Source organism: Oncorhynchus mykiss, chromosome 1 (assembly GCF_057628025.1).
Source record: "Oncorhynchus mykiss isolate SJ-2025 chromosome 1, ASM5762802v1, whole genome shotgun sequence".
NCBI classification, from domain to species: domain Eukaryota; kingdom Metazoa; phylum Chordata; class Actinopteri; order Salmoniformes; family Salmonidae; genus Oncorhynchus; species Oncorhynchus mykiss.
In genome coordinates, this window is record NC_143022.1 from 87,066,370 (window position 1) to 87,079,659 (window position 13,290).

Sequence of the window (13,290 nt, forward strand, 5' to 3'; positions counted from 1 at the left end):
CTGTATCTAGAGCTTGGTTTGTTCCAGGGCAGTTGGTTTGACATAAGGTTTTCTATGATGTTCTAGAACCTAAACTGAACCAAAAGAATGCAGAATCCAGAACTATCCCTAATCAGAATTCATGTTAGATTAGGATGGCTAGCTAGGGAACTCCATACAGACAGTTAAGCTACACACTGAGTTTGGGGGCACCAGCTTTGAGTTGAACCTGATGAATCTTCCACTACACAGACCACAGCCCCTTTGGAACCCACTGTCATTGATTTACCTTTTTGTGTTCCACAGAACGTGATTGATTGGCCGCTGGGGGGCGGGGGCATTGGTTTTCCGTTGGTTTGATAAAGGTTTTATTATATAGAACTAGAGGGTGGTATCCCTGTGTTACCTACCTACCCACCCTGCAGTAGCAGAGGACTACTTTATCATCCCAGAGCTACTCACTAGGACCAGAGAAACTATCAGAGACACAGGATGTGAACCTTGCTTCTTGCACGGATCAATTATTATTTTTTTTACTACTTAAAACGACAGAAGAAGTGGTGATTTAATGGTTTGCTGTCCCTCTCTTTCTTTGTTTCTGTCTCGGTTGGATGGTTCTTTCTCAAAGGAGGAAGAGGAGAAGGATGAAGAAGATTCGAAGGAGGTGACCACTCCAACACACTGGGCTAAGCTTGATCCGAAATCAATGAAGGTAGGGTTCTCAAGTATTTGATTGTTGAATAGCCTATACTTGAGAAATGACTGAATATTACTCAGTCAATATAAAGTGAATTACTTTGACTTTCAAAGACACCTAGCAGATATTTATATTTAAAGAGATTTACATTAGTGTAAGTACATAGTCTACATGTTTTTTGTATGTGTATGGTGATGATCACTGCAGGAAATACCATAACCGTGGCACTGCTAGCGAGTCAGAGGCAGGACCCACATCCTCATCTCTCTAGCCATGCAACTTCACAACCATCGTAACAATAGACTAATCACAAGTCATGACGGTACATTCCTGTATATAATTAGCTTCTCCACAGGAAGTTCCCTGGTGTGCATATATTTTTTTGTTATGCACTTATGTATTGTGTGGCTCATTCCTGTGTTGATGTAGTGACGTGTTGACTGACGTGTTGACTGACGTGTTGACTGACGTGTTGCTGCGTCGTAAAGTGATACAAAAGAAGCGGCTTCCGCAATCTGCATACTGCTCACTTGCAACGTTTGTTCAGCACAAAATAATTTGAATCACATTGTATATCCAATCCATATGCAAGAGACATTGTAAATGGGCAAGTTCGTAACTTTTCAAAATGTGTCATAATGCTTAATGTTGAACTGACCAACCACCTCTCTCCGCTGTAGGTGAATGACCTTCGTAAGGAGTTAGAGTCCCGCTCCCTGAGCTCTAAGGGGTTAAAGTCCCAGCTGATTGCCCGTCTCACCAAGCAGTTGAAGGTGGAAGAGCAGGTGGAGGAGGCCAAGGAGCCCGAGTTACCGGAGAGCCAGGCCCCGGAGGAGGAGGCGCCTCAACTTATAGAGGAGGACAGAGAGGTACAGGAGGTTTGGGCACTTCGGCTAGTGTATGTACTTATAGACAGAAGCACAAAAGCTGGACAGAGGTATGCTTTTAATGCACTTAGCTACAGTTAACACACTTACCAACAGCATCACTATGGCTGGTTTACTAGAATGGATCGACTGATTACTTGTTTCTGATTCTCCTTCCCTCTGTCTGTCTGTCCATCAGGAGGAGGAAAGGAAGAAGCAGGAGGAGTTGGAGCGCCAGCGCAGAGAGAAGCGGTACGTCCTGCCAGACGAGCCCACCATCATCGTTCACCCCAACTGGGCGGCCAAGAGCGGAAAGTTTGACTGCAGCGTCATGTCTCTGAGCGTGCTGCTGGACTACAGACTGGAGGACAACAAGGAACACTCCTTCGAGGTGAGACAACACACACATTCAGGACATACACACTTGAACACTCATTTAGATGCCTAGAAGTACAGATTTGCATCAAATATTGCTGTCTTCTCTTCTTTCCAGGTGTCTCTGTTTGCGGAGCTGTTTAATGAGATGCTACAGAGAGACTTTGGCTACAGGATTTTCAAGGCCCTGGCCTCTGTGCCCTGCAAGGATGACAAGAAAGACAAGAAGGTGAAGGCCAAGAAAGAGGCGGGGCAGAAAGAGGCGGGGCAGAAAGAGGCGGGGCAGAAAGAGGCGGGGCAGAAAGAGGCGGGGCAGAAAGAGGCGGGGCAGAAGGGGGAAGTGAAGAAAGGCGAGGAGGAGAACGGAGAGCCGGCGATGAAGAAGGCAAAGGAAGAGGAACAGGAGAGGAAGGTGGGTGGCTCATAGCTCTTGAAGATGAATTGTATTTATATTGACAGTTTTACTAGATCATGAAGCAGTTTACATTGTAGCTTACTTAAAATACAAGCTTACGCCATGATTCAAATGCTTGGATTTTCAAACGGTCTGCTAGTTCAAACTTGTTCCTGTTATGTCTTTTCCTAACCCAGGAGGAGGAGGGCGAGGAGGGGGGTGAGAAGGAGGGCGAGGAGGGGGGTGAGAAGGAAGAGAAGGAGGTGCTGAAAAAGGAGGAGTCTATAGAGGAGAAGGAGGAGGATGAGAGCAACAACACCAATGCTGAGGAGTACGACCCTCTTGAGGCCGAAGACGACGACGATGAAGATGGTACACATGATAATCCTGTCCTCTCATTCTCCACTGACACTTTCCTCTCCTCTCATCTCCACTGACACAATCCTTTCCTGTCCTCTCATTCTCCACTGACACTTTCCTCTCCTCTCATCTCCACTGACACTCTCCTGTCCTGTCCTCTCATCTCCACTGACACTCTCCTCTCCTGTCCTCTCATTCTGCACGGACACTTTCCTCTCCTGTCCTCTCATCTCCACTGACACTTTCCTCTCCTGTCCTCTCATTCTGCACGGACACTTTCCTCTCCTGCCCTCTCATTCTGCACGGACACTCTCCTCTCCTGTCCTCTCATTCTGCACGGACACTCTCCTCTCCTGTCCTCTCATTCTGCATGGACACTTTCCTCTGCTGTCCTCTCATTCTGCACTGACACTCTCCTCTCCTGTCCTCTCATTCTGCACGGACACTCTCCTCTCCTGTCCTCTCATTCTGCACTGACACTTTCCTCTCCTGTCCTTTCATTCTGCACGGACACTCTCCTCTCCTGTCCTCTCATTCTGCACGGACACTCTCCTCTCCTGTCCTCTCATTCTGCACTGACACTCTCCTCTCCTGTCCTCTCATTCTGCACGGACACTCTCCTCTCCTGTCCTCTCATTCTGCACTGACACTTTCCTCTCCTGCCCTCTCATTCTGCACGGACACTTTCCTCTCCTGCCCTCTCATCTCCACTGACACTTTCCTCTCCTGCCCTCTCATCTCCACTGACACTTTCCTCTCCTGCCCTCTCATCTCCACTGACACTTTCCTCTCCTGCCCTCTCATTCTGCACAGACATTTTCCTCTCCTGCCCTCTCATCTCCACTGACACTTTCCTCTCCTGCCCTCTCATCTCCACTGACACTTTCCTCTCCTGTCCTCTCATTCTCCACTGACACTTTCCTCTCCTGCCCTCTCATTCTGCACGGACACTTTCCTCTCCTGCCCTCTCATCTCCACTGACACTTTCCTCTCCTGCCCTCTCATTCTCCACTGACACTTTCCTCTCCTGCCCTCTCCACTGACACTTTCCTCTCCTGTCCTCTCCACTGACACTTTCCTCTCCTGTCCTCTCCACTGACACTTTCCTCTCCTGTCCTCTCCACTGACACTTTCCTCTCCTGTCCTCTCCACTGACACTTTCCTCTCCTCTCATCTCCACTGACACTTTCCCCTCCTCTCATTCTCCACTGACACTTTCCTCTCCTCTCTCATTCTGCACTGACACTTTCCTCTCCTCTCATTCTGCACTGACACTTTCCTCTCCTCTCATTCTGCACTGACACTTTCCTCTGCTGTCCTCTCATTCTGCACGGACACTTTCCTCTGCTGTCCTCTCATTCTGCACGGACACTTTCCTCTCCTGCCCTCATCTCCACTGACACTTTCCTCTCCTGCCCTCTCATTCTCCACTGACACTTTCCTCTCCTGCCCTCTCATTCTGCACGGACACTTTCCTCTCCTGCCCTCTCATCTCCACTGACACTTTCCTCTCCTGCCCTCTCATCTCCACTGACACTTTCCTCTCCTGCCCTCTCATTCTGCACGGACACTTTCCTCTCCTGCCCTCATCTCCACTGACACTTTCCTCTCCTGCCCTCATCTCCACTGACACTTTCCTCTCCTGCCCTCTCATTCTCCACTGACACTTTCCTCTCCTGCCCTCTCATCTCCACTGACACTTTCCTCTCCTGTCCTCTCCACTGACACTTTCCTCTCCTCTCATTCTCCACTGACACTTTCCTCTCCTCTCATTCTCCACTGACACTTTCCTCTCCTCTCATTCTCCACTGACACTTTCCTCCTCTCATTCTCCACTGACACTTTCCTCTCCTCTCATTCTGCACTGACACTTTCCTCTCCTCTCATTCTGCACTGACACTTTCCTCTCCTGTCCTCTCATTCTACACGGACACTTTCCTCTGCTGTCCTCTCATTCTGTACTGACACTTTCCTCTCCTGTCCTCTCATTCTGCACTGACACTTTCCTCTCCTGTCCTCTCATTCTGCACTGACACTTTCCTCTCCTCTCATTCTGCACTGACACTTTCCTTTCCTCTCATTCTGCACTGACACTTTCCTCTCCTCTCATTCTCCACTGACACTTTCCTCTCCTCTCATTCTGCACTGACACTTTCCTCTCCTCTCATTCTGCACGGACACTTTCCTCTCCTCTCATTCTGCACTGACACTTTCCTCTCCTCTCATTCTCCACTGACACTTTCCTCTCCTCTCATTCTGCACTGACACTTTCCTCTCCTCTCATTCTCCACTGACACTTTCCTCTCCTCTCATTCTCCACTGACGCGCTCCTTTCCTGCCCTCTCTCAGATAAAGACGATGAGGACTCTAACGACAGGGACAGGAGAGACGACAGGAAGTCCAAAGAGGGGTCTTCTAAAGACAAGGAGAAGAAGCAGATGGTGACCTACAACAAGGACCTGCTCATGGCCTTTGTCTACTTTGACCAGAGCCACTGTGGCTACCTACTGGAGAAAGACCTGGAGGACATCATGTACACTCTGGGGTTACATCTGTCCAGAGCCCAGGTATATACACACACACACACACACTGGGGTTACATCTGTCCAGAGCCCAGGTATATACACAAACACACACACACACACTGGGGTTACATCTGTCCAGAGCCCAGGTATATACACTGCTCAAAAAAATTAAGGGAACACTAAAATAACACACCCTAGATCTGAATGAATTAAATATTCTTATTAAATACTTTTTTCTTTACATAGTTGAATATGCTGACAACAAAATCACACAAATTATCAATGGAAATCAAATGTATCAACCCATGTAGGTCTGGATTTGGAGTCACACTCAAAATTAAAGTGGAAAACCACACTACAGGCTGATCCAACTTTGATGTAATGTCCTTAAAACAAGTCAAAATGAGGCTCAGTAGTGTGTGTGGCCTCCACGTACCTGTATGACCTCCCTACAACGCCTGGGCATGTTCCTGATGAGGTGGCGGATGGTCTCCTGAGGGATCTCTTCCCAGACCTGGACTAAACCATCCGCCAACTCCTGGACAGTCTGTGGTGCAACGTGGCATTGGTGGATGGAGCGAGACATGATGTCCCAGATGTGCTCAATTGGATTCAGGTCTGGGGAACGGGCGGGCCAGTCCATAGCATCAATGCCTTCCTCTTGCAGGAACTGCTGACACACTCCAGCCACATGAGGTCTAGCATTGTCTTGCATTAGGAGTAACCCAGGGCCAACCACACCAGCATATGGTCTCACAAGGGGTCTGAGGATCTCATCTCGGTACCTAGTGACAGGATACCTCTGGCGAGCACATGGAGGGCTGTGCGGCCCCCCAAAGAAATGCCACACCATGACTGACCCACCTCCTAACCGGTCATGCTGGAGGATGTTGCAGGCAGCAGAACGTTCTCCACGGCGTCTCCAGACTGTCACGTCTGTCACATGTGCTCAGTGTGAACCTGCTTTCATCTGTGAAGAGCACAGGGCGCCAGTGGCGAATTTGCCAATCTTGGTGTTATCTGGCAAATGCCAAACGTGCTGGGCTGTAAGCACAACCCCCACCTGTGGACGTCGGGCCCTCATACCACCCTCATGGAGTCTGTTTCTGACCGTTTGAGCAGACACATGCACATTTGTGGCCTGCTGGGGGTCATTTTGCAGGGCTCTGGCAGTGCTCCTCCTTCTCCTCCTTGCACAAAAGCGGAGGTATCGGTCCTGCTGCTGGGTTGTTGCCCTCCTACGGCCTCCACGTCTCCTGATGTACTGGCCTGTCTCCTGGTAGCGCCTCCATGCTCTGGACACTACGCTGACAGACACAGCAAACCTTCTTGCCACATCTCTCATTGATGTTCCATCCTGGATGAGCTGTACTACCTGAGCCACTTGTGTGGGTTGTAGACTCCGTCTCATGCTACCACTAGAGTGAAAGCACCGCCAGCATTCAAAAGTGACCAAAACATCAGCCAGGAAGCATAGGAACTGAGAAGTGGTCTGTGGTCCCACCTGCAGAACCACTCCTTTATTGGGGGTGTCTTGCTAATCGCCTATAATTTCCACCTGTTGTCTATACCATTTGCACAACAGCATGTGAAATGTATTGTCAATCAGTGTTGCTTCCTAAGTGGACAGTTTGATTTCACAGAAGTGTGATTGACTTGGAGTTACATTGTGTTGTTTAAGTGTTCCCTTTATTTTTTTGAGCAGTGTATTTTTTAGAGCAGTTTTGAGCAGTGTATATAGATAGATATATATATATCACACACACACTGGGGTTACATCTGTCCAGAGCTCAGGTACACACACACACACAGGGGCTTATACCTGTCTAGAGCTGAAGGTTACACACGCCAGTCTTACCCTTTTTTAAAATATATTTGTCACAATATATACGAGTGATATTTAGCCCTTTTTATAATGTTGATTAATTTGCAGGTAAAGAAGTTGTTGAACAAGCCAGTGGTAAGAGAGTCGTGTTACTACCGTAAACTAACAGACGCAGCTAAAGACGAGGCGGCTCCTTCCTTCAGTGAAGGCCTGCTGGACAACCTGCTAGGTGAGTGAAGGAGACACTGGAGTGGGTTAATAGTTCTCTTTATGACTCGTCTCAAAGCATTTTAAATCTTCACTAATGTTGAACAGAATAATCTATTCCTTCACCAGTGATTTAGGTGAATATCTAACATAGTAAGAACTGACGGAGTGTGGTTTATTTTGAGTCCTATACTTTCGACTCTTTCCCTCCACCTCTCTCTCTTCCTTTCTACCTCTCCCCTTGTTTTCCCTATTTCTCCCTTCCCTCAGGTAACCGTGCGTTGCTGCCCATGTTTGTCTCTCGTGGCCAGGCAGCGCTAGCAGAGGCTAGTGAGTCAGGAGGAGGCAGCAGTCTGATAGTGTATAATGGAGCCATGGTGGATGTGGGCAGCATGATGCAGAAACTGGACAAGAGTGAGAAGGCCAGGGAGGAGATTGAGCAGAAACTAATGGTGCAGGACTCCAAAATGGGTAGGACAATCCACTTATCTCCAACACAATCCCAACTTAAAAACACAAAATTCAGACTTTAATCAACTCCCTTATTGACGTCAGTAGTGTGTCTTAAGTTAGGATTCAGACCTGATATTTGTAGTAGTTCAACTAGAAGTACAGCATTTTGCTCCTTTATTCAAGGTGGTGGCAATACTACTCCTTTCTCTCGCTTGCTCACTCGCTCTCGGAAAACTACTTGTAGAAATGTCTTGAAATGTAAATAAACATTGACAATGCATAAGGTTCTTGAATTTGAAGTAAGCCTAGACATTGAGATTTTAAATACATTTTCTCATTAATTTGTGTGTGTGTGTTCCAGTCGAGGACACCAAGCAGATCCTCCAGCTGGTATCTGCTAATAGAGTCCTGTCTAAAGATCTGGAGGAGGTGAAGGGAACCCTGGGCCAGACAGAGAACAACCTCAGGACCACAGAGGAACAGAACACGGTCTACTACAACCAGCTTAGCAAGACACTTAACAACCTGGGCAATGCCATGAATGAACTTCAGGGAGTCCTCAAGAAGGTACGATTGATTGACTGGTTAACTGATTTTTTCGTAGACATGAGCGGCGCTCCTATTGGCCAGGGACTTTAATGCAGGCTAACTTAAATCAGTTCTAGAATTTTTTTACCAGCATGTCACATGTGCAACCTGGGAAAAATAAATCCTAGACCACCTTTACTCCACAGACACAGATGCATACAAAGCTCCCCCCCGCCCTCCATTTGGCAAGTCTGACCACAGTTCTATCCTCTTGATTCCTGCTTACAAGCAAAAACTAAAGCAGGAGGTACCAGTGACTTGCTCAATACGGAAGTGGTCCGATGACGCGGATGCTACACTACTGGACTGTTTTGCTTTATTAATAAGTGGATCGATGATGGTGACTGTCCGTACATCCTAACCAGAAGCCATGGATTACAGGCAACATCCGCATCGAGCTAAAGGCTGGAGCTGCCGCTTTCAAGGAGCGGGAGACTAATCCGAGCACTTATAAGAAATCCCGCTATGCCCTCAGATGAACCATCAAACAAGCAAAGTGTCAATACAGGATTAAGATTGAATCCTACTACACCGTCTCTGAGGCTCGTCGGATGTGGCAGGGCTTGAAAACTATTACTGACTACAAAGGGAAACCCAGATGCGAGCTGCCCAGTGACGCGAGGCTACCAGACGAGCAAAATGCCTTTTTATGCTCGCTTCGAGGCAAGCAACACTGAAGCATGCATGAGAGCACCAACTGTTCTGGATAACTGTGTGATAACGCTCTCGATAGCCGATGTGAACAAAACCTTTAAACAGGTCAACATTCACAAAGCCGCTGGGCCAGACAGATTACCAGGACGTGTACTCAAAGCATGCACGGACCAACTGTCAAGTGTCTTTACTGACATTTTCAACCTCTCCCTGACCGAGTCTGTAATACCTACATGTTTCAAGCAGACCACCATAGTCCCTGTGCCCAAAGGTAACCTGCCTAAATGATTACCGCCCAGTGGCACTTACATCGGTAGCCATGAAGTGCTTTGAAAGGCTGGTCATGGCTCACATCAACAGCATCCTCCTGGACACCCTAGACCCACTCCAATTTGCATACCGCCCCAACAGATCCACAGATGACACAATCTCAATCGCACTCCACACCGCCCTTTCTCACCTGGACAAAAGGAACACCTATGTGAGAATGCTGTTCATCGACTACAGCTCAGTGTTCACCACCATATTGCCCACGAAGCTCATCACTAAGCTAAGGACTCTGGGACTAAACACCTCCCTCTGCAACTGGATCCAGCCCCCAGGTGGTAAGAGTAGGCACCAAAACGTCTGCCACGGTAATCCTTAACACTGGGGTGTGTACTTAGTCCCCTCCTGTATTCCCTGTTCACCCACGACTGCGTGGCCAAACATGACTCTAGCACCATCAAGTTTGCTGATGACAAAAGTGTTAGGCCTGATCAACGATGATATGAGGAGGTCAGAGAACTGGAAGGCTGGAGCCAGGACAACAACCTCTCCCTCAATGTGAGCAAGACAAATGAGCTGATTGTGGACTACAGGAAAAGGCGGGCCGAACAGGTCCCCATTAACATCGATGGGGCTGTAGTGGAGCCTTGGTCGAGAGTTTCAAGTTCCTTGGAGTTCGCCTTACCAACAAACTATCATGGTCCAAACATACCAAGACAGTCGTGAAGAGGGCTCGACAAAATATTTTCCCCCTCGGGAGACTGAAAAGATTTGGCATGTGTCCCCATATCCTCAAAAGGTTCTACAGCTGCACCATCGAGAACATCCTGACCAGTTGCATCACCGTATGGCAACTGCTCGACATCTGACTGTAAGGTGCTACAGAGAGTAGTGCGAACGGCCCCAGTACATTACTGGGGCCAAGCTTCCTGCCGTCCAGGACCTATATAATAGGCGGTGTCAGAGGAAAGACCATAAAATTGGCAGAGACTCCAGTCACCCAAGTTATATTTAGGACCAAAAGGCTCCTCAACAACTTCTACCACCAAGCTATTAGACTGCTGAACAATTGATAAAAGTCGTCACTGGACAATTTACAATGACCCCCCCCTCTTGTGCACTGCTGCTACTTGCTGTTATTCTGTATTGCCCATTCAAACTCGCTGTTTGTTTGTTTATTATCTATGCATAGTCACTTCGCCCCAAATCATTAGCTTGTCCAATGCCGCCAAATGCTGTTGTGTTTTTGTATGTTGAAATGAACTGAGGAATTATTGTTTCTCTCATTCCAGGAGGTTCCCACAGAAGCCACCCCTGACCAAATATCCCAAACAACCAATGGTTCAGATGAATTAATGAAGGAGTTGGACAGTGAGTGAGTTGTCTAATCGGACACGTTTCTTACCAACCTTGTAAATATGCGCTAAAAACAAGCATAATTTGATTGAGTTTCATTTGGACCCATGGTTGTTGTTTTCCCCCACCAGGACCATGTATAGATTCTCATTGTTTGAATCCTAAATGGCATTCTATTCTTTTTGTATTTCATTGCTTTTGATTGGAACCTATAGGGCTCTAGTCAAAAGTAGTGTACTATAGGGAATGTAGTTCCATTTGGGACAGGCATTCACTTAATTGGTTCTAATGTTTTCATGTAACCTCACTGTTTTCACCTGAAAATAAGAAATATGTTTAATTGTTTTGATATCAATTACAGTTTGATTCTCTGTTATTATAATGCATTCTAAAAGTGATATTTAAAAAATGATTTTTGTTAGAAATTGTGTGCATGGCGTTGTGAAGTGCTTCTTTGTTTACGGTATTCGTTTTAGATTTCAGTCGCTTCCTCAATTGATGATCATTTGAATGTTTTGTTTTATTCTGTATTGCCCGTTCATTGCCTTGCCCAAATAGTACCACAACGTTGATCCCAGTATGTGTGACTTGTTACAGGGTTCTCTCCATGATTTTTGAACAAGGTTGTACTGCTGAGTATGGTGGCGGGGGGCAGATTTTTGCTTTTTTTAACACCTCGAACTGCCATTTTCTGTAATCAAGAGAGAAAAAATTGGCTTAAATTACAACAAATAAAGAGAATTTACATAATGGCGCAACCAGTCTACAAGGTGGCACAGCACCCCTCTTACATTCTTAGGGGAGAACCCTGGTTGTACGTACTTCTAATTAGCAATAATGGTGTTATTTATGTTCAAGTGGATTCATAAAAAATATATTTAAAATAAATAAACAATGATATATTTGAAGGGGAGGTTTCAGGGATTAGGACCTTGAAGAAACTGTTTTTGATGAGTCAACAGAATGGCTTTATCACATGTTCCTCTTCTCTCTTAACTCTGTTCTACTGACGGCTGATCATAAAACTCATGAGTTATTCTGTATTTTCTACTGTTATTCTTTGTAACTGACTGACTGCAATTGTTCTGAGACATGAGTCGTATTCATTAGGGAACAACGTAGCAAAGCGTTTTGAAACGGAACACGAGAATGCGATTCTTATTGTACATGTTCAGATAGTATCTCCCCGTTTCAGCCCGGTTGCTTCCGTTTGGTGCCCAATAAATACGACCATAGTTTTGCATGCAGCTCCTTATGTGAAACCTCAGTCTCTGAGGCCTATTCCAGTAACAAGCTTGTTTTATCCCAGGAGTTGTGAGACCATGGTAGTAAGTGTTAAGTCCACGTTGGGATTGTTTAGTGTTTTTGTTTATTGTTAAGGGAAGTAAATGCATAGCCAAACCATAAACTGACTGTCTCCACTAACATCAAAAGAAATGCAGCCTCAGGTCTGGTCCTGCCTTTTGACCACATATATAATGATTCTAGAGTTCTGTTGTAAAATTCTGGATGTTCTAGAAGTGCTGTGTTTTCTGTTATTGGGTTGTTGTAGAACTGTGAGGAGCTATGATTCTGTCCCTCTCTTCTCAGATGAAGGTTGTGCAACAGGGATGATGATGGTGGTGATGAATTCCTGGATGAGAGAGAAACTTGAGAAATGAGCCCAAAGCAGCCTAGTGCATTTAATTTTTCTATTGAAAATTGACTATGGTTGTCCTTTGCAGAATTAAAGTGGTCAATTTTATTGTTTTATTGCCTTTTTGTCCTGTATCTTTAGAGCCCTTTTGTGTATAAAAACAAAAACAAACGTGTACTAGATATTTTGATTAACATTGATATACAAATGCTTATTAATATTGCAATGAAAGGTAGAAACGTATGGAAAATGCTTATTGGCTGGAAGTGTATTTAAACTATTATTATAATTCTGCGTGTGATGTCTGTGTTAAGAGATTTAGAATCTAGAAAAATGTAATAGACTGAATAAACCACCAGGAGGCAACAGTAGATAATCATAGATGTTTTTCCACTTTTGAACCATGTGAGCAGTGGCTCACCCTGACCCATAGTACTGCTTTAGAAAGGAAAGACTACAAGGACACAGCTGACGTTTAAACCAACCGTTCGTTAACCTGAAATATCAGTTTGGCTGTCAGGCATGTCCTTAGATGAATCAATCAGAAATGGTGTCCTGGAGGTTCGAGGTCAGGACTCCAGGTGTAACCGAGAACACATAATAAGACATTGGTTTCAGCTTCATTGTTTATGGCAGAGTAACCCCAAACTCCAGGGGTGCACTTTCTTAGTTTTTGCCCAGGCACTACATGGTTGCCTAGTTAAATAAAAAAATACACTGTTGATTCAAATAATAAGGTTGATTATTTCAATCGGCTGTGTAGTGCTTGGGAAAAAAACAAAATGGGCACCGGGGGGGGGGGGGGCTCCAGGGCCAAGTTTGGGAAACCTTGGTCTATGGTAAAGTCTACCTCTGGGAATAGACAATACAGTGACACGTGTAGGATTGTTTCCTGTCTTCCTGTCGGTGTGGCCAGTGGTCAGCTCTCTGGGAAGCCAGTGAGACATTTCTGAACTTCTCTCTGTCCGCCATTCACGAAGGTCACCTCAGACCTCTCAGGAATCTTAACATTTCAGGGGTCCACTGTTAACTGAAACTATGACCTTTTTGTTTCGTCTCGCAGATATTTACACACAGAACTTTTCGGATGCTCGGGATTTCAGAAAAT

At 46.0% G+C, this 13,290-nt stretch overlaps 1 protein-coding gene across 15 annotated transcripts in view; it reads left to right on the forward strand.

Annotated features, from left to right (window-relative positions):
• LOC110530876 (cell division cycle and apoptosis regulator protein 1) overlaps nucleotides 1–12,295 on the forward strand; it is a 37,374-nt gene extending 25,079 nt beyond the window's left edge. For all 15 annotated transcript variants that reach the window (XM_036987259.2, XM_090242979.1, XM_036987272.2 and 12 more), the window contains 11 exons: nucleotides 608–691; nucleotides 1,357–1,545; nucleotides 1,742–1,933; nucleotides 2,036–2,329; nucleotides 2,509–2,683; nucleotides 5,021–5,238; nucleotides 7,130–7,250; nucleotides 7,499–7,699; nucleotides 8,043–8,248; nucleotides 10,483–10,561; nucleotides 12,137–12,295. In XM_036987259.2, coding sequence (XP_036843154.2) covers nucleotides 608–691; nucleotides 1,357–1,545; nucleotides 1,742–1,933; nucleotides 2,036–2,329; nucleotides 2,509–2,683; nucleotides 5,021–5,238; nucleotides 7,130–7,250; nucleotides 7,499–7,699; nucleotides 8,043–8,248; nucleotides 10,483–10,561; nucleotides 12,137–12,207 — 1,830 coding nt within the window. In that variant the 3' untranslated portion in view covers nucleotides 12,208–12,295. The remainder of the gene's footprint in view (nucleotides 1–607; nucleotides 692–1,356; nucleotides 1,546–1,741; nucleotides 1,934–2,035; nucleotides 2,330–2,508; nucleotides 2,684–5,020; nucleotides 5,239–7,129; nucleotides 7,251–7,498; nucleotides 7,700–8,042; nucleotides 8,249–10,482; nucleotides 10,562–12,136) is intronic.
• The last annotated feature ends 995 nt before the right edge of the window (nucleotides 12,296–13,290 follow it).